Source organism: Argiope bruennichi, chromosome 1, assembly GCF_947563725.1.
Source record: "Argiope bruennichi chromosome 1, qqArgBrue1.1, whole genome shotgun sequence".
NCBI classification, from domain to species: Eukaryota; Metazoa; Arthropoda; class Arachnida; order Araneae; family Araneidae; genus Argiope; species Argiope bruennichi.
In genome coordinates, this window is record NC_079151.1 from 31,669,179 (window position 1) to 31,691,700 (window position 22,522).

General features: G+C 29.5%; 1 protein-coding gene across 1 annotated transcript; it reads left to right on the top strand.

Moving 5' to 3' along the window:
• Window positions 1-1,290: 1,290 nt before the first annotated feature.
• Window positions 1,291-21,243, top strand: LOC129968335 (CRISP/Allergen/PR-1-like). Its single transcript, XM_056082194.1, has 7 exons — window positions 1,291-1,409; window positions 3,944-4,214; window positions 7,435-7,522; window positions 15,538-15,701; window positions 17,021-17,118; window positions 18,295-18,404; window positions 21,081-21,243. The coding sequence occupies exons 2-7, from the start codon at window positions 3,954-3,956 to the stop codon at window positions 21,110-21,112; spliced, it is 753 nt and encodes a 250-aa protein (XP_055938169.1). The 5' UTR covers window positions 1,291-1,409; window positions 3,944-3,953; the 3' UTR covers window positions 21,113-21,243.
• Window positions 21,244-22,522: the final 1,279 nt, after the last annotated feature.

Here is a 22,522-nt window from a genome sequence, read left to right on the forward strand (position 1 = left end):
TTGTTAAGGTGCAATTAAATAAGCAAAAAATCAAGTTGAATTTCCTAGATTTAATAAAAAAATATCTTTATTTTTGCATGAACTTATAGATAAATAAAATCATATATGAAACTTTTCTCATTTTTCACACAATTATTGAAAAATGAAAAATTGTCTCTCTAAATAGAGCTTCGTGATGAAAAAAAAGTCATATTTTTTTCGAAAATGAAAGCATTTTATTTCCTGATGATGTTTCTATATTATCGGTTTAAGGGGCGAGATCGAAAGAAAATGATGATAATAATAATAGAGTAAAAAAAAATGGAATGATATGTTTTTAAATAGGATTCTTTTATTATTTTATTAAAAAGTTGAAAACATTTTTTTATCAAAAATCTTGAGGCCAAAATAAAATCCATTAATGCGAAGGACACAGATATAAATACTTTAAATATTGTGAATTGTTATCATTTTAATAATACATTTTTATTTTTTTGTTGGGGTTTAATTTCCATATCATTGTTGCATATTTTACATTGTTGAAACGTTTTCGCACATTGTTTTGAGCTGTTCTCATATTTAGTCCTTTTATTTTGAAGGCCAGATTTTCGACAAAGTCCTATATTTTTATCACTCTAATGAAACCTAGCTTTTTTCTAAAAAATTATTTATTTCTATTATTTTTCTAATTTTTAATATTTAATGTATTTCATAATTTGTTATAATTATTTTGAAATCATGTAGTTAATTTCGAATATATTTACTACCACGTAACTTAATCAAAACTAAATAAAATTAAGCGATTAATTATAATTAAGTTATAAAAATATTAAATAATTACATTATTATCACAAATTGTCAGTTATATAGAATACGATTACACAATTTTTATCTTTACAAACCCGACAAAAGCCAATTTAAATAAAAGCATGTAAAAATATATTTAAATTATTTTAAATTAATTTCGGTCATTTTTTTCAGAGTTCCATAATAATCTTCAGTTCTCGACATTATCAAAAAATTTTTAGTTGAAAATTTAATACATCAGCTTGAAAAGTTATATTTTTATTTTAAGCTTACAAATGGAATTTCTACTAAATGAATTTTTTTATCTTTTTTAGTAAATATATTGACATGATTATATTGAACCGCTTATATCAATTAGAAGATATCTTTTATTAATAGTTTTACCATTTCAAGGTCAAAAAAATCAAAACGACACTTCAATTGAAAAACTGTCCTGTTGTCATCGTTGAATTTGAACAAAAAGAAAAACATATGGTTTTCTTACATTCCTTTACTCTATCAAATGTCAAGACTAGGAGTTAACATTTCTTACTTTTGTTAGAAACTCATATATAAATATTCTGAAAATCTTTCAAAACTAGCACACGGTTGCTGGTATTTGAAAGATCTTTGGATACTAGCTGGTAAGTAATTCTTTCCTTTCAAAAAATATGTTCTGAGGTAAAAATGCAATTTAATTATTGCATAGTCGTAATTCGAATGATAGTGCTTCAGTCTAAACATATTTAATATTATGGCAGTTACATGGCAGTTAATTTTCCTAATGGTAGGAATAGAAATTTGGTTATTCTGATGTTCTAAAATCGAAGTAAATCTGATGCAAATCTTGAATGTCTTTGATGGTAAAGCATCTTAATTTCGATGCAATGTATATTTTTTATCTGTCCACGGTTCGAAACTTTGAACTGTGCCAAACTAACTCAAGCTTAATTTCAAAACATTATTTATTCTAGCAAATAAAATCTGTAAAATTCTGTGCTATAAATTCTTTCAAAAATAAATAATTTCAGAATTTATTTCAAAATTCTGAAAAATGAAAATACTTATAACTTTTAAAAATATAAACCAAAAAAACGTATAAATAAAGTTTATGTGGGAAAAAAGTGAAAAAAAAAATGAAACATATCAAAGAATTTTTAAAAAATCAGTACATTTTTAAATATTATAAAATATGCTTAACACTTTTATCGCCTAATTCCTATTCTTGTCTTCATATAAAAAATTTTCAACATCCCATCAAGGAGGGTTTTTCTAATGTTAAAAAAATTAATATTTTTGCACTAATATTTTCTATAATTTTGGAGTTATCTTTGTATTTTCTGTTTTTACTTTCTCATGTACGCAGTGCAGAAAAAGTGTAGTATTCGTTAAAGAATTCGAACTCGAGATTTTGATGAATCTCCGCGTTTCAGACCTCCCTAAATTCAAAAAACACATTTGTCCGTCCGTCCGTGACAAATATAACTTAAAAACGCTTTGAACTAGATGGATGAAATTTGGTATACGGCCTTTACATGGAATTTGCGGATTTCCAACAAAACAAGGAAGTCCGTTTATCCGGCTGTTCGAATATAAGTTAGCATGGTAATTATAAAATGAGGAGAGATAGATAGATAAAATTTGATGTACAAATTTAACATCTTTAGTGTAGATATTAAACTAACATCTATAGTTTGAAGAGTGGGAGAATGCCCATCACACAATAAATTAAATAAGAAAATCTTTTTAAATCAGATTTACAACTAAAATATAAATACAATTTCATGAGCAAATACAAGATTCCCTCCAATGAGCGGAATTCTCTAAATCATATTATTGCATTTATAACCTCAGAATCGCAAGCCTCATATAAAGACAAAAGAAATGAAAAAGAAACTTATTGTGAAGCCCATTTTCGTTTTCCATAATAGCTATCATCATACTTAAATCTCTCTCTCCAATCGATATTTTTCATTTAGAAACGTAAATAGAAACGTTTGAAATAGTGCCGCTGTTCGTTGACTGATTTTGTCAAAAATTTAGCTCAGGCCCACAATTTTGATGACAAGAAACTATACCAAATTGTATTTATTTAGTTCCGTGCATTTCCTTATCCTGTTCATAAGCACTTGAGTAAAAAGACCGAAAGATAAACGATCTACCTTTTGGCAAAATTTGTTCACAATTTTATTACGATTTATAGTTTTGTTTTTAATGCAAAGTATTAAAATCCATATTTTTAGCTTATTTGAGTTACCATACCACACATGAAAAGAAAACGAGCAATATATTAATTGGATCACAGATTTCGTTCAAAATTTCATACAGATGCTTTTCTGATGGAAAAACTGTATGTTAAATTTTATCCATGTAAACTTTATAATATTATTAACTTTATAATATTATTATTCATTTACGCATAGAATTTCCTCTCACGAGTGGCGTCAAAAATTTGATAAATATCTACATTTTTGGTATAGTAAGTAGCAAATTGTATTCAATTAACTGTTTCTATTTTTGAGCTAATGTACTTGAAGTCTGACTAATGGACAGATAGATATTTTCTAAAAATGGCTTATTTCTGATATCGTGAAAATCCATCAAAATGTCGAGGTCGGATATTTTGACGATTACAATACTTTATCTTCATATGCATTGTTTACAAGAAAGTAGAAATCGGTTAAGGTCAATTTTTTAAAGCGATACACAAGAGTGGACTTAGTGAAGATATTGGATTCATAATTGATAAGTTGTAACATTCTTTCTGCTTTGTTGCTTTTTTAACGGGAACTACAGTAATTTGTCAGCTCGTGCTTAACTGAGCGCAAAAAACGTGGCATTTGCCTTGCCTCAGGAGAATTAAAATAAATGATTGTTTTCTATCTTTTGTTGGATCTTGAGTTGCCGTCTATCAAATATCGAAATTTCGAAAGTTTTACTTAAGAAACACTCACACAGCGCTTGTCAACAACAAAACTTCCTCTTCGGACAAAGAGCAGCTATTTAACCACGCCAGCGTAATAACTAATGTTGTTTTGTTGAGAAAAGATTGCATATAATAATTTTTATTTGAATATTTATGTAAAATTTATTATATATGTTTAAGAATATTTAATTATGTTTAAGAATTTTAGAAAAGATAGGTTTTAAAGAATTTTTATTTCTGAAATCTTCTTAGGTAGGAAAAGATGGCTCATCAAATGAAAGTTGCAGTATTTTTAGTGTTCATCGCAGTGGTTGCGTGTGATGCGTGCAAATATCTGAAGTTTTCACCCATTCACAGTTATTGCCTGCCACCTAATCCGACTTGCAAGCTACTGGATACTACAGTGACCGATGCGGACAAAGCGCTTGTCGTCAGATTGCATAATGAATACAGAGAAAAGGTGGCCACAGGAAGAGAAACTGAAGCTGGAGGTTTGCCAACTGCAGCAAACATGATGGAAATGGTAATTATGCATAAATGATATTTCTTTACCGGTAAATTAAAATTTGTGAACTATACAATCGTAATTACAAAAGGGTTTTATCAGTGTAATTCTGCTTCATGCCTCTCTTAACAGTTTATAGAATACTATCAACTGTACTCGCGATTCAGTCAGCGTTTATTTATTATATATAAGTATTAGAAAAAATTATTATGTATCGGTTGCATTACTATTCTCTTTTGGATAATAGATGGAGATGCCTGATTAGGTACGCATCCCATAGTGCATTGCGATTGTAAATAATGAGATAAAATGCTGTTCTGTTAAGGTGCGCGCGTTAATGTCTTGTCTTGTCTTTCATTTTTTGTGTTTGTTTTGTGTGAAATGTGAATATTAAAGAAATGTTCCTGAAAACATACGTCCTGTTTCTTCCACTGCACGGATCATAACGACCTTCATTCCACCACTAATACATATAATTTTACATCGTACAATTTTTGATTTCTTATAAGAATTTAAGGGCATTTAAGGTGTTTTTGAGCCCTCATCTGTATTTAAAATAATATCATTGCGCACAAACTTGAAAGAATTGATTAAAATTAGAGAAATAATTTTAAAGAAATAAAATTTAAAAATGAAGCTAAACACCGGAAAGTTAATTTTTTTAATATTAAGACAGTGTGAAAATGAATTTTGTGAAATGATTATTTCAAAATTATGACAGAAATATGTAAAAAATTTTACCCCCTATTTCACACCACTTTAAAGAGCCTTGGAAATTTCTTAATATCTCAGTTAATCCCTCTAAATGCTAAGAAATATGTGCACTAAATTTTGATTAATTTAATGTCAAGAGATGTGAAATTTCAGAAGTTCAAACAAATAGATATTTAATTTTATAAACTTCATTAGCTGATAATCTGAAAAACATCTGCATGTAATCGAAAAGTTACTTCATGCAAGAATTTATTATTTGCTTCAAAGAGAAGCTTTTTAGGTTCTTTTTTACCAAATTATAAAATATTTTGATGTATTTTTGTATCTCAAAATAGTAAATTAAAATTAAAATTTGATATAAATTTTTCAAATTAATAGTCGCAATCTACAATCAAACTTTTTTAAAATTTTCCATTAACACAAAATGTAAGGATAGAATGAAAATGCAAAAGCACGTCTTAGGAAATTGAAAGATATATGTAACAAAAATTGGTGTATCAAAAATATGTTGCCAGATTAAAAATTCAAAAATTTACTAAGAACATAATCTTTTTATGAAGATATGAATTTGCATCATTCATCCCATTTTCATTATTTCGGACGATAAAAGTTTATTCCACATCACTATGGAATATTTGATAATAAAATAAAACGATAGCAATTTAAACCGAAGAACGATTTTTACAATATAAAAATATAGATGTATTTAATTTTGCACCATGTATATTTGAATAGTATATTATATAGTATTACATAGTATATTTGACTAAATAAAAAGATAAAAATTACGATAGAAAAATAATTTTTTACGAAGTTTAGAAATGAATTCTCGAAATGATATAATATTTATACTTGCAAACGCTCTTGAAGTTATATTTATTTAAGCAACGGACGGTATACATTTATTGCAGTATAATATCACCTAATATCCCCGTTGCATCCATATGTGACACTAAAACTCAAACTTGATATAATATCAATAGTATATTGTTATTGATTATTACTTAATCAATAATACTATATATATATATATATATATATACTAGCCGCCTTTGGCGACCAGCCGGTTCGCCAATCTTAATGTTCGTTTAAATTTTAATAATTAAATAAATGGAACCGGAGTTTAACCCCCTTCTTCGCCAAGTTGAAGATAACGCGCCAAAGCTGGCAATCTTTATTATGCACTATAATTGAACATCTGCTCCTTTGCTTTTGAACATTGCGCAAGACCGTTGTTGGCGATTTTTAAAAATTGTGCTAAGCAGGGGGTTAAACTCCGGTCGTACCATTAAATATTTTACGCAATTCCAACTTTAATAGATTCTTCAGCAAAATATTTTAAATCTTCAAATTTTGATTGTCATATAATTCACTCATAATATTATAAAGGCCTTCAGTCATAACGTGATATGTATCTCTCTAATATTCTTTTGCCCCTCGTAGAATTTATGCTTTAAATTAAAGTGTAAATGATTAATCTGCAATTAATATAATAATATTTTTTACTGAAATAAAGCATTTTTTTTTAATAATATGGGCACTAAAGAATATCTTTCTTAATTTATGTAATATCACAAGAATTTGTCAACAAAATTTTCTCAGATTCAGCATGAACAGATCGATTCATTAACAATGCTTCATTTTAAATGCATCAAACACTAAGAAAATAAAATGAATCGTTTAAAATAATCCGTCGAAAACAGGTTTAAAAAAACTACTTAAAAAACGATGTACTTAAAACTATAAGCATATACAAAAAAATATATATAACTAACATAAATACAATTTACTTACAAAAGCATGCAACTAACCTAAAAATAATTTAAATCATCCGTTGATAATGGTTGTCATGGCAACAATCAGAACACAATGCGCATGCGTGAATTTTCTTCGCCAGTTGGGTAACGCAAATGCGTGAATTTTTCTACTCCAGTTGGGGTAACGCTATGCAGATTAGACATCTTTAATTTCCTTTATTCTGTTTTATTTTAATTCAAAAGTACTTCAGAGTGAATATGAAAAATCGGTTCATTAAAAATGTTTAATTTTAAATACATCAAACATTAAGAAAATAAACAGAATCATTTGAAATAATCCGCCGAAAAATGTTAACCCTAGCCTCATTACTGTTAGGAGAAAAAAAAACTGAAGCCTTACTCATTTGGCGGTGGGGAAAATGGAAGATTTTTTTGGCGGGAAAATTAGTTTTTAATTAATAATTAAAATTCTAATTAAAATTTCAAAAAAGGGACCCTAGGTGCACATTCCCGACCTCTAAGGTATACATGTACCAAATTTGGTAGCTGTATGTCAAATGACCTGGCCTGTAGAGCCCCAACACACACACACATTGAGCTTTATTATAAGTATATATATATATAAATCTGGTAGTTAATGAATTAAAGCAGATTTTTAAAATTTCTCTAAAATTCAAAATAAATTGGCTACTAACGAGTTAAATTAGATGATTTCAAAGCCATTTCATAAAGATTTCACTATATTTCAAATTATTTTTGGTATTTAGGTGTGGGATGACGAACTCGCTGCCGTGGCGCAGAAGCATGCTGAGCAATGCAAGTTCCAACACGACTGTTACAAATGTCGTCAAGTTGGTAAGGAATATTCCTTTCTTAAAATCTAAGTAATTAAATTCAGGAATGCGTTTTCAATATCAATACATCTTCGAAAGTTAATATTAGCAATATGTCCGCTTTAGAATCTTGACAGAAAAATCCCCTAGTTACTTAATCTATTTAGATTAGTCTCATTTTCAGGTTGTAACGAACAAACGTATACTAGGAATAAGTCTGTCGAAATCTTATACTTTATTATCTTAATCTTATACTTAAGAATAAGATTTATTGTTATTAATGCTTGTATTTTAAAATATTTATTTTAAAGCATTATCATTCCAGTGTAATAATTAAATTCACAGCCAGGTTACAAGCTTCAAGAATTTTGTAAAATTTCTATTAGGAACAAATATTCTAAATAGATTGTTTTATATAAGATTCCAATTGTAGAGATAGGGATGCAGAGAAGCATAGTTTCCACTAACTCTACAAGATGCTGTATTTTTATTATTATTATTATTCAGTGAGAAAAAAGTACGCATTAACTGGAGCATTGATGTTCAATTACTTACTCTAACTTAATATAATTCTGCATATAAGAAAGTCTGAAACGGGAGATTCGTAAAAATTTTAAATGTGAATTTTTTTAACGTTTACAATATTTTATTTTTTGTATATTTTGTATACGAAAAAGTATACAAGGAAGAAGAATACGAGAAAAACTGGACAAAAATCTATTTGAATTTTATAGAGGAACAGTAGAATAGTGATATTCCAAGAGTTATAAGCAAAGTCTTCTTTGTTGTCACATCATTTCAATATTTTGAATCCGTTGCTCAACTCAAATGAATTCTTGTCATCATTGCATAAGCAAAAATGTGCATCTTAGATGCTTAGATGACATGAACCATGTGATGTTAGATCGAATACATGATATTTGTCATTTGACTGTGACATTCGGTGAATTGGAGTAATGGCAGATGCGCTCAGTAGCATTGCTATTAATTCATTAACTAATTCTATCTGCACTCAAGCAGAGGAATGGTTGCAATATTGTAAACTTTATCTTTGTTGAGAATAAATAGATTTAGGAGAACCTTTGATTGATTGACGGAGTTTGGTAATCAATCAATTTGTGAAAATGATACTCTGTGCCCTGGACCGAAGACTCAAAATAAATATTATGTGTATGAAATTACTGTAAGTAATTGTTTTCCAGCATCATATCATTCTCGTAAATAATATCAAGGATTTCATATGTAAATTCTGATGTTATGTTCGTTTTAATAGCAATACGTATTTGAAATCAATGATAACCACATATTTAATTCTTTATAGATGAATGTATCATTTAAATATTAGCAACCTAACACTGGAATCTAACATTAGGTACATGTGGATTTATAAATCTCCATTTTTCTGAAACACTAGAAAATCCATGTATTTTTCAATATGAAAAAATTTGTAGTGCTGACCTTAGAGTCTAGTAAATGAAACCAAATCTAGAAATAAGATTTGAAAGATGTTTCCCGCTTTTTTAAACAATGATTATCAGTTTTACCTCGTGAGAAAAAAATGATAATCTCAAGAAAAAGAACTCTCAACCATCAATCCTTCTCTTATCAAAAAGAAAAATAAGCATTCTCTCTATTCTCTCGATATATTTTTTAAGGTTTCCTACCAAAGGTAAACAAGCTCAAATAAACCTACATTTTGAGCCGAAGTGGTAGAAACTAATGACAAGCACATCTGTCATGCAACCAGTGAATTGATTCTATTCAGTCACTCAGTTCTGTAAACATTCATTTTGATTTCTTTCCATTAATCAATTTTCACTTATCTGTGACTTCATCATTTGTTGAAATGGTATCTTTTCATTTCCATTTCTTTCTTTCTCTCTCTCACTCTCTTTCTCTCTTTCACCAAATGATCGATTCTTTTTATTGCAAAATTTCGAGAAGGTGATTTTTACGGTAATTATTTATTGAATCAGATCAGATAAAAAAATGTATTTTACTCTCTTAAATCGATAAGATGAAAAATGAGGTGATAACGCACGCCAAATTTCCAGTATGTAAATATACTTTAACACTGTAATATCGACATCGGTGATTACTATGAAAACTTATAGATTTACTTTTTTAAACACAAAAGCAGAAATTCACAAAAATAGTGATCTAAATAATATTTTATTAACCTAGAGAACGACTGCATTATTTCTTATGAAAAGAAATGTGAATTTGAAAATTCTAATAACGAGTTCCTTCCGTGTTGTCCTATCAAAGGGGAAAATCATTATGCATTAAATTAAATAGAAACGAAATAAGCACGAGCGAAATAAATATTAGTTAACGCCTACGGTTGTACTCGATCAAACTGCTGTAGAACTAAATTTTGTTAAAAAAGTTTTCTAACTACCATAACCGATATAAATGCACGACTTTTCAAAAATTAACGATTGGATTCGAAGGAAATAACATAGTTCAAAAATTATATAATTCAGAACCAAAAATGTACGGGTAGCATAAAGTTGATTCGTAGTAAACGATTGAGCGTTCATGAACTGCCATATTTTCTGAAGTAGAACCAAGTGAGACGTTTAAGAAATACTGCTTTTAGGGACTATAAATCTTTGGAAAAAACTGCTGAAATTCAAAAAAATGTTTCACCCTAGCAGTTGGCAGTTATTTCGCTTTACGGAAAGGGCCAAGATCAGAAGATGTTCACCTTCTGAGAATCAGGAAATTCAAGCAAAGGATGAAACATCATCCGTGTCTGAAAAGAGTCTCTTAGCTGAGTTTCGATTTATTTTCAGACTTTTCTTTGCATTCGGCGTGGAGATCGAGAGCTCTGTAGAATACAAAAATCGTTACCATATGTTGATAAAAGCAACTCATTTGATTTGGAAATATTTTCTTTATGCTGTTTTAGGAGTTAGATGCGTTATGCAGACATTGTGGCTGATTCTTCTGCCTGACAGAAGAATGGGGATCACACGCTTGGTGTTTACTTCAACGTTTACATTAGTTTATGTATCGATACATCGAAGCCGCTCGACTATGCTTAGTATTATCAAAGGCATAAGCCGAGCGTATGACGTGTTACCTGGCAAAAAATATCGAACAAATAAGAATTCTTTTGTTATATATTTTGTCATTTTCTTGAATACAACTCTCTTTTGTTGTTTCTCACTTAATTTACGAAGATATGATGAAGTTCGAGTTCATGAAACAATGATTTGCAGTATGCCTTTCGTATCGGACTTTTTAAATCTCTCTTATTATAATTGTCTGCTACTTTTTGGTTTCTTTGATTTAATATTTTACCTTTCAACATGCACGGTCATGGTTCTTTATCTTTTCTATTATGGCTTAACCTGTATTTTTATCCGCAAGGATTTCAAGCATGTTTGTGATGAAATTGACAGAAATCACTTAAAAGAAGACGCCAACAAACTGTTACAGATTTATGAGCAAACTCTAGAAACTGTGGTCAATTTGGAAAAGAATTTTTCATCTTCAGTATCTATTGCAGTAATCTTGGCGATGTCTACTCTCTTTTGGGCTGGCTATAAATTGGCATTTGCCACAAATCTGAGTTTTGAATATTCTTTAGGGTTAGTTTATAAAGCGTTTTTCACTTGGTTTCTTCTGCTCATAGTGATGATTTCGGGCGCACTGACAAATGAAATGATCCAAAAAGCTAAGGCCTCTGTACAATGCCTGCTCTACTGTGCCTCTGGGAATTATAAAGATATTAAATTTTCTTTGAGAAAAGATTTACTGATCAATAGAAACTTGACTTTATGGAATTTTTATATTTTTAACAGGCCTTTCATGTTATTATGTTTTGATTGCCTGATAAATTACGGAATTTTACTTGCTACTCTAGGAAAAGAAAAATAAAGATATCGTAAAAACTTTTAGCTCGTATTATGAATCTACTAAAGCACTGAAACTATTATCTTTGTTTATTGACTTTAAACACTTTTCTTCACTTCAATGATAGGTCACATAATTTATTATTATCATTCTTCATATAAAACTATCTGCAATTGCTTGAAATATCATCACAGCTGGTTCATTTATTATGCTAACGAATTCAGAGTATCAAAGAAGAAAAATTTAAAGAAAAAACACTACATGATACAATTTGTAAGAAGAAGAAAATTATTTGTTCAGCTATTTAAGGAAAAACTGTTTTAAATTTCTGCATTTGATAAATTCCAAAAATTTCTACTTCAAAGTTGAAATAATTCTCTAATAGCTAATTATTTCTGTGAAGAAAAGAAATCATGTATTATTTAATATATCTGGCATCATTTCTATACTAAATTTTTATAGTTTAATCTTATTTAATTGACAAATATTTCAGCCAACAGTGATACTCGAATTCCTTCCATAGAGACACAACTGGTACTAGCAATCCATCAAAATCCTCTAGAACATAAACATAAAAATGTCTCAAAATATAACTCTTTGTTGTGGAATCCATCTTTTAAAGACTCTCCATTCCATAAAGCAGCACAATTGAACTGACTTGCAGAATTTTGTTTTTGATTTGGTGATACAATTTCGTTTTTTTTTTTTTTTTTTTTTTTTTATGAATTTTGCTTTAAATCGATTGATGAATTTAACTTTATATCTATTATGTTTTATCTTTTTATACCAGTTTCATCTTAAAGTAAATTTACTTAGAAATGCTTTTTTTAATATCATGTAATGAAAATAGGTTTTACCTCATGCTTGTTATGCTTAGATTGTTTCATAATCTGACGTATCTTGTTTGCATCTGATTTACATAAATATGAAATTGCAATACTTCTCTTGGTCTAATGGGAACTAAATCTTTTTGTTTGTAAAAATACGACTTGGGATTAATATGTGATGAGAACCTAAAACAATTTGCCACCCCATAAGACATTAATTACAGTACTGGAAAAAAAGTCTTTCCGAATGACTGTTTTCATGGTGTATTTTCTTAAAAGGAAGGAATATCGAATATGTTGATAAATATGCTGTTAAAAATTGTATGAAATAGTTATATGGCAGTTAGCTTTTAGAACTTGATGTTTCCCTGGCGGCGGACTTGCATTTTTTTACTATTCCAGCTTATAAACCTCTTTATTTCTTATATTAATACAATAAGTGCTTATTTGGCAGTATGATTTTGAAAAAGAAGTTTATTTATTATTTTTTCACTAACATTTTTGAATATGCATTGATTTCCTTCGATGTGCATAATGACTTTTCAAGGACCGCACTATTTGCTGCCCAAGTGTTCACTGAAACGACTTTCCACAATGACAAGTTTGCAAATATTTCGACTTCTCACAAATCATATCTACTAAGTACTAACGAATCACCGAATGACTTTCTATAGTGTTAAGATACAGAATGTTTTGACTTCTCACCAACCATATCAACTTACTGCCCAACTGATCACTGTTTTGACTTCATACAATTCTAAATGCAACATTCGTTCATTGACGCTTGCGAAATCGAGTATTTTCTGTATTGGTGTTATATTCTATGGTAATAAATACTTTTACAGTATCATTCGGCATTCCTCAAAACAATGTTCAGCATATCATGATTTCTGTGTCTGTTTTTGCCTCTTATTTAATTGTATTAACCCTTTAAAAGATTTCTCATAAAATAACATATATGTATAGTTGTCTTCAGAATATATCACCAGGTAATTACAAAATAATCATTCAGCTCTGAAATATTTAAGTTTAAAATATTTCTTTTCTTAATTCATTTATAGGCTTCATTAGTGACGAATCCTTGTCCCTTTACGCCGCTTACGTTTGTAATTTCATGTTTTTGTGAAAACTTGACTTATTTCTTTTTTCCTAATTACCCTTAAAGCCCGTTCCATGATTATAGAATCAGCTTGTATAAAATACGAACGTCGGGTGAATTAAATACTTCAAATGTATTTAAGGATAGTATAAAGTAAGTATATTGGCAGCATACTTACTAAATTGCCAGCACTGCCATTGACTTTCTAAAATAATTCGGCAATGATTATAAATCTCTAGATTATGGCTAGCTGCTTTTTTTTTTTTTTTTGGTGTACGGATTACCTGTTATGTAATATATATATATATTTAAGCCTATTGAAAGTAAATATGCATGTAAAAAAATAAAATGTAATATCAGAAATTAACAAATCTTACTATAAAGGGATTAAATATATATAATTTATAAAGAAAAAGATTTATTTTAATTAATTATCTGTCACAACGTGAGAAAATTCAAAAACACTCTATCAAGATTCAAACTAAAAAACTCAAGGTGATTTTTTTTTTTTTTTTTTTTGTCGTAAGAGTAAAATCTATTTCAGAAAAATATAGAGTCTGAATCTGAAATTTTTGTTAAAGGAAACTTTTTCTAAATTTTTCTTTTCACATAATTAATCTGAAATCGAATAAAATTGCAATAATTATTTAATATGTTGACATCGTTGTCATGACAATAACGTTGTTAGAAATTACTTTGCTTACAGCCAATCCCGTTTCCGTTAAGTTTGACGTAATAATGACATCAATTTATGCGGTGGAGAAATAAAATTAGTTCCGTTAATTAATCCACTACTAAAAAGAAAAAAAAAAACAATATATCATTCTCTACATACTAGTTTTAAGAATTTAATCTACATTTAATAGATAATTACTTCGCATAGTAAATAAAATTCACAAAATTGTAATTTGCTTTCAATGTGTAATATATAATGCTAAAAAAGGTCGTTTTATTTCAGAGAAATTTTTTTTCCGCATAGAACTCTGAACGTTTGAGACAATACATCTCACAATTTTGTCATACATCATTAATATAAATCATGCTTTTCAAATAATATTGTCATCGATATGTATTAAGTTTGTATAATTTCCATTTTGCTTATATCTAAATTATTAATAATTCTATTTAATAATATAAGACTTTGTTTTGAAAATATATTTGTAATGAAGAAATATGCATTTTAATTAAAATTTAATATTATTTCCATCGGCAAAATACCCACTAATAATCTTATTCTAAACTATTAGACAGGGTTGTAGCTCCAGCTGGAAAAATTCCGAAAGATGTATGAAACTTTTGATTCCGGAATTTCTTAGTAGTACATTTACTGACTGAGACAACATAAATACAATTTCTTATGTCCTTTAAAGCATTTATTCAATGATAGCTATATACCTGTATATAAATATTCAAAAATTAGTGGACAAAGATTGGAAAGAGCTGCATTGGTATATACAAAAAGAAAGAAAATTAAAAGGCTCATCTGAATTCAGGAATTTAAATTCTATGCAATTTGGGGCTCATAAGCAATTTGCTGAAATATACAATATTTTATTAAATTAAATTTATTTAGATAATCTGAAGTCGTAGTAATTAATTTAGCATAATCAGTTGAAGGTAGTTATAATTTTACTTAAATCTCATTCCATATGCGTTTCTATTTTTCTTTCCTGTATGTCTCTTTTCCTTTGCCCATCAAGTCAATATAGGTTCTCAAATGAACTTTATTCATTAGATTATAGGGGTATGAAAAGTGGAGTTTTTTCATATTTTAGTGTATTATAACAATTTTTTGTTATGCAGTATATTAATTCAAAAGATTTTTTCAAATAATTTTCTACCTTTTTCTCTACTATTTTTCTTTAGAAAAGTTTTTACGAATAAAATTTTACTTTACTATTATCTTAATCTCGCATAGTTTATAGAATATCACTTATCACGCTTAAAAGATTTTTATTGAAATCTATGATTTAAATGAAGCTTAGATGCTTAAATTTTATTGTTAAATAATATTAAAATGATCCCTTACAGACAGCCTAACAAGCTTCTCCAGCTTCTAAATGCAATTGATTTTCTATGAACAATATATTCATTTTTAAATTTATTTTACGTGTTTGGTTTACAACTAATATTTGGCGGAGTTCTAATGCATGACTTTATAACTAATATTTAACAGAGCTCTAATGCATGACTTTATAACTAATATTTGTCGGAGCTCTAATGTATGACTTTATAACTATTACTTAGATCGATTCCAAGTGGGTCAGAACATCTACATGGGATTTACTTATTCGATGCCCTCGGACTCGAGCTGGGAAACGATGGTCAAGGCCTTTTATGATGAAGTCAAACAGTTCAAGAAAGAATACATTAAGCCTTTTGTTTTCGGATCCTATGGACATTTCACTCAGGTAGGTGTGAGCTAATTTGCTAGCATTAACCCCTTCGTCAACACGGACGTGTCTGGCAGGTTATCGAATTAGTGAAGTTGTTGTATATAAATCTGCAATTAAGTGAAGATATTAAGCAATGTAAAACTTAAAGCGCATTTGGAAATAATTCAGTATCTAAAGTAATTTTTTTATCTTATTATAAGGAACGTAATAAAAATAACTGCCCCAAATAGAAAGTGTCATCTAATAGGAGGTCAAGAGGTTAATTGTCGTATCAGAGATATTACAGATATGCATACTTTGTCTGCCGTTAAAAGGAACGTTTTATTTTGTTCCTAATTCTTTCTTATTCATTTCGATGTTTAAAAAAATATATAGCGTTATAGATAGATACTCGATAGAATATTCTTCTACTCTGAGTATAATGTAAAAAATGTCTTCGTTTCAATGTAAAAACAAGTTGTACTTTGCCTCAAGCAGCCTTCGCACGAGGCCAACTATTGCACCTGAAGTAGGTCACACCTACTTCAGGAAGATCACGTGCCCACAATGGGACAATGACAAGTAGATGTCCCAATGAGACAGCCTTTTACCATTGTCCCATTGGGATCACGTGATGTTCCTGGGATAAGCATTACCTTCTGTTTGGCGCAATAGTTAGTTGGCCTCGTGTGAACGCTGCTTTACAATGGCCAAGTGAATTAACGGCCCTCCTCCAGGAGGTTATATTACTGCATACCCTCCTGGATTCAGCTTAAACTGAGCTGAATCCATTTTCAGCTCAGTTTAGCTTTCATTTTAAACTGAGAGTTCATTGCTTAAACTGAGAGTTGAGCAATGAGAGCAAACTGAGAGTTGAACTGCTTAAACTGAGAGTTCTGCCTCACTTAGAGTAAATGTTGCCAGATTGCTATAAGAGAAGATACTAAATTCCTCCTTTAGCGTAAATTCTTAATTCAATGAATTGTCTAGATATAAATGGAAATCACAATCAGTGATTATTACAGTCAGGCCTCTTTATAGAAAAAGAAAAAAGACATTTGGGACAATTTCGCTTCAACGTAAAGGTATTTGAGCCATGACCAAGAAAGGCGATAGAGGTCGGAAATTCATCTCAGGATTTATAGTACATCATATAAATTTTCAACCTAATTTCTATTCTACCACCATGAAATATATTTTTTTTTTCATTTTCAATTCGACATTCATATTTCATTTCAAAGCTTATATTCAAAATAAAAAGTGGCGATCTGTATGTGCCCATTCGCACAGATACAAATATATTGCTTTATTAAAAATTTCATGATATCTTTATAGTTTTTCTTTTTCTTTTTCAGGTGGTCTGGGCAACCAGTTGGCGGGTCGGATGCGGTAGATCTGTATTCAAAGAAGGAGAATGGTACAGGACATTCCTCGTTTGCAACTACGGCCCAGCGTAAGATTCACATTTTGTATTGTATATTGTTACGAATTTAACTTCGGATTGTTTCATTGTTTATCTGCGATATTTTTATTTTTTTACAACAGACTTCACACGTAGTGATCACGGTTACATCCGTGATCACTACGTGTCGATTGTACCGGTCGAAATAGCGAGGAACGGATTTCTCGTATCTAAATACATAGAAAATCAGCCGATTCTAATGATCAACAATTTGTTTGTTATTTATCAAATTCGATAATCGGAAAGGAAAGTCTAAGTTCGACGACAAACTCGAAGGCCAAAAAAAAAAAAAAAAAAAAAAGAAAAGAAAAGAACAGATTGTTTTTCGATTGTATCTTCACTGAACCAACCATTCCCTTCTACCCTCTGTGTTCTGTCTGCTTCTGTTGAGTGAGCTCATGACTTTGATCAAAGAACATTGATAATTTCAAAATGACCAAACGTTTCGTATCGAAAAAAAACGAAAAATGCGATCTTGTGAAGTAGTATGATCAACTAAATCTTGATGTGCATTCTAATCTCAGACTAAATAGACTGTTAGATGCGGGTGTGTTGAAAATTTCACAACAGTTTCTTAATTTATTGTTTAAAGTGGTATGGGAAGGATATTATTTTTAAAAAATAATAACTATATTTTCCTTACCAGTTAAACCATTTAACATCTTATAGGTCGTTGATGAAAAACAAAGATTACTGAGGCAAATGTGTAATCTGATTAGTGGTTGCTTCTTCATCAATTGAATTCTCTTTCAGTATTTTTTTTTGTGTGTTACTTCTTTTTATATAAAACATTTCTTCCTTCATAATCTTTCAATTCATGCCACCAGTTAATAGCAAACTAATGTCTCTGATGAAATCTGAGCACGTCTCGCGGAACGTATGAAATTCTGATTATTGAAGATTCCCAAACAGGTTTCGAAAGTTCATGCAAGGAAAAAGATATCAAGAAATCGTTATGAAAAGTTGTTGGAAGAGTGAACTACTAAGGCCCCGAGAATTCTAAAAAGTGTACAGCATTTGGTTGCCTTCCCTTTTATCCAAACGTACAAAATAAATAATGCAAAACATTTCAGAACCTATATTTCCCGTTTTTCTCTTTAAAATATTAATATGTATTATTATACTGTCGTTCCCTTACGAAATGGTTCATTTTCTTTTCCTTTTTAGTGGAAACATGATGGGAGGTGAAATGTACAAAGCGGGTCCTCCATGCTCTGCGTGTCCATCAGGCACTTGTTGCGGTTCTTCATGCGGTTCTAACTACAGAGGACTGTGCAGTAAGATTCGATTTCTAATTCTTTTCAATTTTAATAAGAAATATTTATGCGATTCAGTTGTGAGGCATGTGTGTAATTTTAAAAGAAAGGCATAATTTCTGACATAAAATAGTTAAGTTTCTACAAACAGTAAATCCAGAGTAAAATTTTATTCATTGTATTGAAATACATTCAAAATAAGATTAATGGGAACATAGTATTTCGAACTAATAGGAAAACACAAGCCCTATTTTAGGAAGTATTAATTTTCTTGAGTACGAAATTAAAGCATCATAGTCATTAAATATTAGGCCGCGACATTTTGAACATTTCAATTCCGATCAAATCATTTTTGGGTTTATATCTGCCTACCTTTGAACGCAAAAACTTAAAAGCACATTGAGATGGAGGAATGAAATTTGATTTTAACCCCAAATTTATAGACTTCTATCAAAATCTAAAAGAAATTCACCTATGTCCGTCTCTTTGTCTTCCGATTACATGAAATTACAATAAATCCAAAACACAATGAAGTGATGGTTGAAATTTTAATATATGACTTTTATATAAAAATTATCTACAGTGCTTTAGATGTCTCTGAGTAGAAAAAAATATATTTTTAGAATGATATTTATCTGTCTATTTATATGATTATTAAATCAGTGGGAAAGGGCTCTCCGAAACATTTTGGCCTACTCTATAATGAAGGTGTTATCCACTTCGGATCTTGGACAAGCCAGTAGAAGTTTTGAGAGTTCAGAGATTTATTTTCATAACCCTTCGCATGAGAGAGAGAGGGAACTTGTGAATTGTTAAACACGTACCACTAGCGAACAATATTTATGAAATGTTCATTAAGTTGCAATCTTTGGAAATTACTGGTTGATTGCAATTAATATACTAGTGCCAGAAAACTTAATATGTATTTTGGAGAAATTTTTTTCAGACGGTTGAAATCAAAATTTAACATAGAATTACAATTGTAGTCACAAGGTTATATACCGATTTCATTTATTTAAGGGCCGGCGTCCTGGCATAGGGGTAGCGTGTCTTCCCCGTGACCTGGGCGTCCTGGGTTCGAGTCCCAGTTCGGGCATGGTTGTTCCTCCTGTTCTATCTGTGAATGCTCCCCCCAGTAAAAAGGGGTTGTGCAAGCGAATGTGATGCGTGAGTAGCTAAGACGTACTCTTGGCCCTAGCTGGCGCTACTAAAACAAGAGACGCTCCCTTGGCTTAAAATCACTGACTTCGTCAGCGAGCTTGTCCATGGCAAGTGCCATTATAAACAACAACATTTATTTAAGGCATTGCCTTTTTGTGTTTATCGCTTTTGCACACATTCTGAAGTACAGATTTACAAATTGTCAATCCCTTGAACGTAATGATTCCGAATTCAACGCTAATATACATTTTAGATGTTAAACTAGAGTATCAAATTTTAACTATGTAGCTCTTTACGTTTTGTATTTAAAATTAAGAAATCTCTGATTCAAAGTGCATCTTGGGATTGAGGAGGATCTGCTCAGTGCAGGAACAGAACTATTTTCATCTTTTAAGAAATTTCTTAACTTTAAAAATATTTTGACGTATTTAACAAATTTAGTGGCTCAACATAAAGTATAAAGAGGCTAGCATAACCATTGCTAAATCAATTCATACCTAAAGTTTAACGTATTACGCTTTAACTACGTACAGTAGCGAATTTTCATCTAGGCATATTAGACTGCTGACTAGCTAAGTTGGACTGAAAAGGGACTGCAAGCAAGTCGATTGAAAAACTTTATTTTTCCTGGTTGCTAAAAAAATAGGATATAAATTTGTAAAAATTACAAATTTTATGAATGTTGAAATAATAAGATAATATTAATACTTTATTAGGAATAATCATTCTGTTATATGTTTTATTGTTTTAAGCTGCTACTGAAATATTTATAAAACCGAACGTCTGCTTCTATAACCTTTGCGTCCAAATTTGGATGTCAGTCATTCTGGGATTATAATAAATAATTAAGAAAAGAATAAAATTCACGGAGTTAATTAAATAAAGAAATATTAACCTAGAATAAATCATTAACATGTTAAATATGTGCTGAAACGTGAATTTATATTGACTATCATATTAAAACATATAATGTGCGCTGCCAAAGCTCATAAAATATTTAAATCCACCACTAATTATATACATGTTTCATGCTAAATGGCAAATGTCAACAATAAATTGCTTTGTTTTACAATTTTTGATGGTTTGCGGTGGATTTTTTTCCGATTCAAATTTATTTGATCTTAAATTTATTCACCTTTAAAAGGAATAACACATTACGCGCATAAATACTTATTATTCAGTACATTATAAGCTATGTGTACATTTTTATTCGGATTTTAATAGAATATAATTATTTATATTAATTTTATTTAAACATTTTTAAAATATGAATATTTATTAAAGAAGAAACACAGATTATTTTGCAGTCTAAAATGTTATCAAAACAGAATGCAAGATTTCTGTATTCTAACTGCGTATTACAGTAGAACGAAGTTTTATTGAAAGATGTACTCTCTTTTAATAAATATTTAGATTCAAACTGCGAGTTTATAGAAGTTGGAAAGCATATTCTAAATAATTAGTGTTCATTGCATAATTATTTTAAAATTCTTATCAAGACATTTTCTAAATTTCAACTTCTTTTTCTTTTTGCAGAAGCCATTAATGAAAATTCCTTCAGTATCTAAGTTGGAATCTTGTGGATATGAAGGAGCCTCCATCTAAATATCAAATTAATAAATAAATTTTAACTCATTGATGTAATAAAGAAATTGTTTAGATTGTTATATTACTAATAAATGTACAATTACATTTTAAATGTCCATGTATTTATTTCATTTATCAATTCTGACAATCCTTGATACTATAATCTACCCTAAACATAATTTTTTGAATTGTAACCATTATTCAAAATGAAATATTTTAATTTAATTATTTACTGAAATTATAAGCCACTTTAATACACTCTATAAATACAGAGATTAAAAGCTTCTTTATCTGTCATTTTTTTAATATAATGTTTCTATTCCTTCATTAGAAACTACTTTCTAATAAAAGAATATTTCCCTCCCATCACGTAAAATTGCAGATCTTAAGTGCCCCGAGTGTTCAGATTTTTATTTTCGCTTATGAGAAATGTATGCTTCAATATATAATAAAGAAAACTTAGACTCTTGCCAAATCTTTCACGAAATTCATTTTGAGAAAATATGTCTATCTTAATTAACTACAAATCGTAAAAAGCTACACTGATAGAATTTGGTGCGCAGTTTTAGAGTTTGAATTATAAATGATCAACAAATGTCGAGCAAAATCCGTAGAGGTCCTTTTTTTTTCGCATATGAATTTAAACACAATAGCTTCTTAAAAATGCATTTCTTAAATTAATGAAATTTGGTATGTGATCTTGTTTTTAAAACTATAGTCCTGTATCAAGTTTTGGTTTCAATCAATCAACAAAAAAAGCTTTCAAAGTATACTACGCAGCACAAAATACTCATGTATGGGATTCTAAAAATAAAGATCTGAGTATTCGTGATATTTACGGCCTTGCTCGAGTTCTACAGTTTTTATGGTCAAGGTGAAAACTAAGTTCAATACGGATTTTGCGAGAATATTTCAAGGAGCTTATTGTCGCTTATTTATTTATTTAAGATTCGGGATTTACACTAATTACAAAACAAACAGTATGATATCTGAATATGCATCTGTATAATTTACATGGATATGTTTGTTATAAATCTCTTCCGCTTTCTTACCTTTTACGCAATCTTTTTTTTTTTTTTTTTAAGCACGCGTTATCGATTTTTTTGTTGTTGTTGTTGGTGGTGGTGGTGGTGATGCTTGTTTTTCATTGTGATAATGTGAAAAGAGAAGAAAAAGATTGACTCACTTAAAAGTTCTCAATTATTAAAAGCTTGTATTATAAATTTGAAATGGATTTTTTATGCCTTACTCAGACTGTATACTGTATTCTTTTGTGAGTATCTCTATAAATATTTAGAACAATTTTACTAACCATAAACAAACTTAGTAAAAATATTCTTTATATGTAAAGAAAGGATTAATAAAGATTAGTAAAAATATAAAAAAATTAG

What these genes read in the sequence shown, in the direction of transcription:
- LOC129968335 (XM_056082194.1), top strand. Translation starts at nt 3,954, where the DNA reads ATGGCTCATCAAATGAAAGTTGCAGTATTTTTAGTGTTCATCGCAGTG. An exon ending in CCTATGGACATTTCACTCAG is followed by an intron (nt 15,702 to 17,020) that starts GTAGGTGTGAGC and finishes TTTCTTTTTCAG; the next exon opens with GTGGTCTGGGCAACCAGTTG. An exon ending in GTTTGCAACTACGGCCCAGC is followed by an intron (nt 17,119 to 18,294) that starts GTAAGATTCACA and finishes TTTCCTTTTTAG; the next exon opens with TGGAAACATGATGGGAGGTG.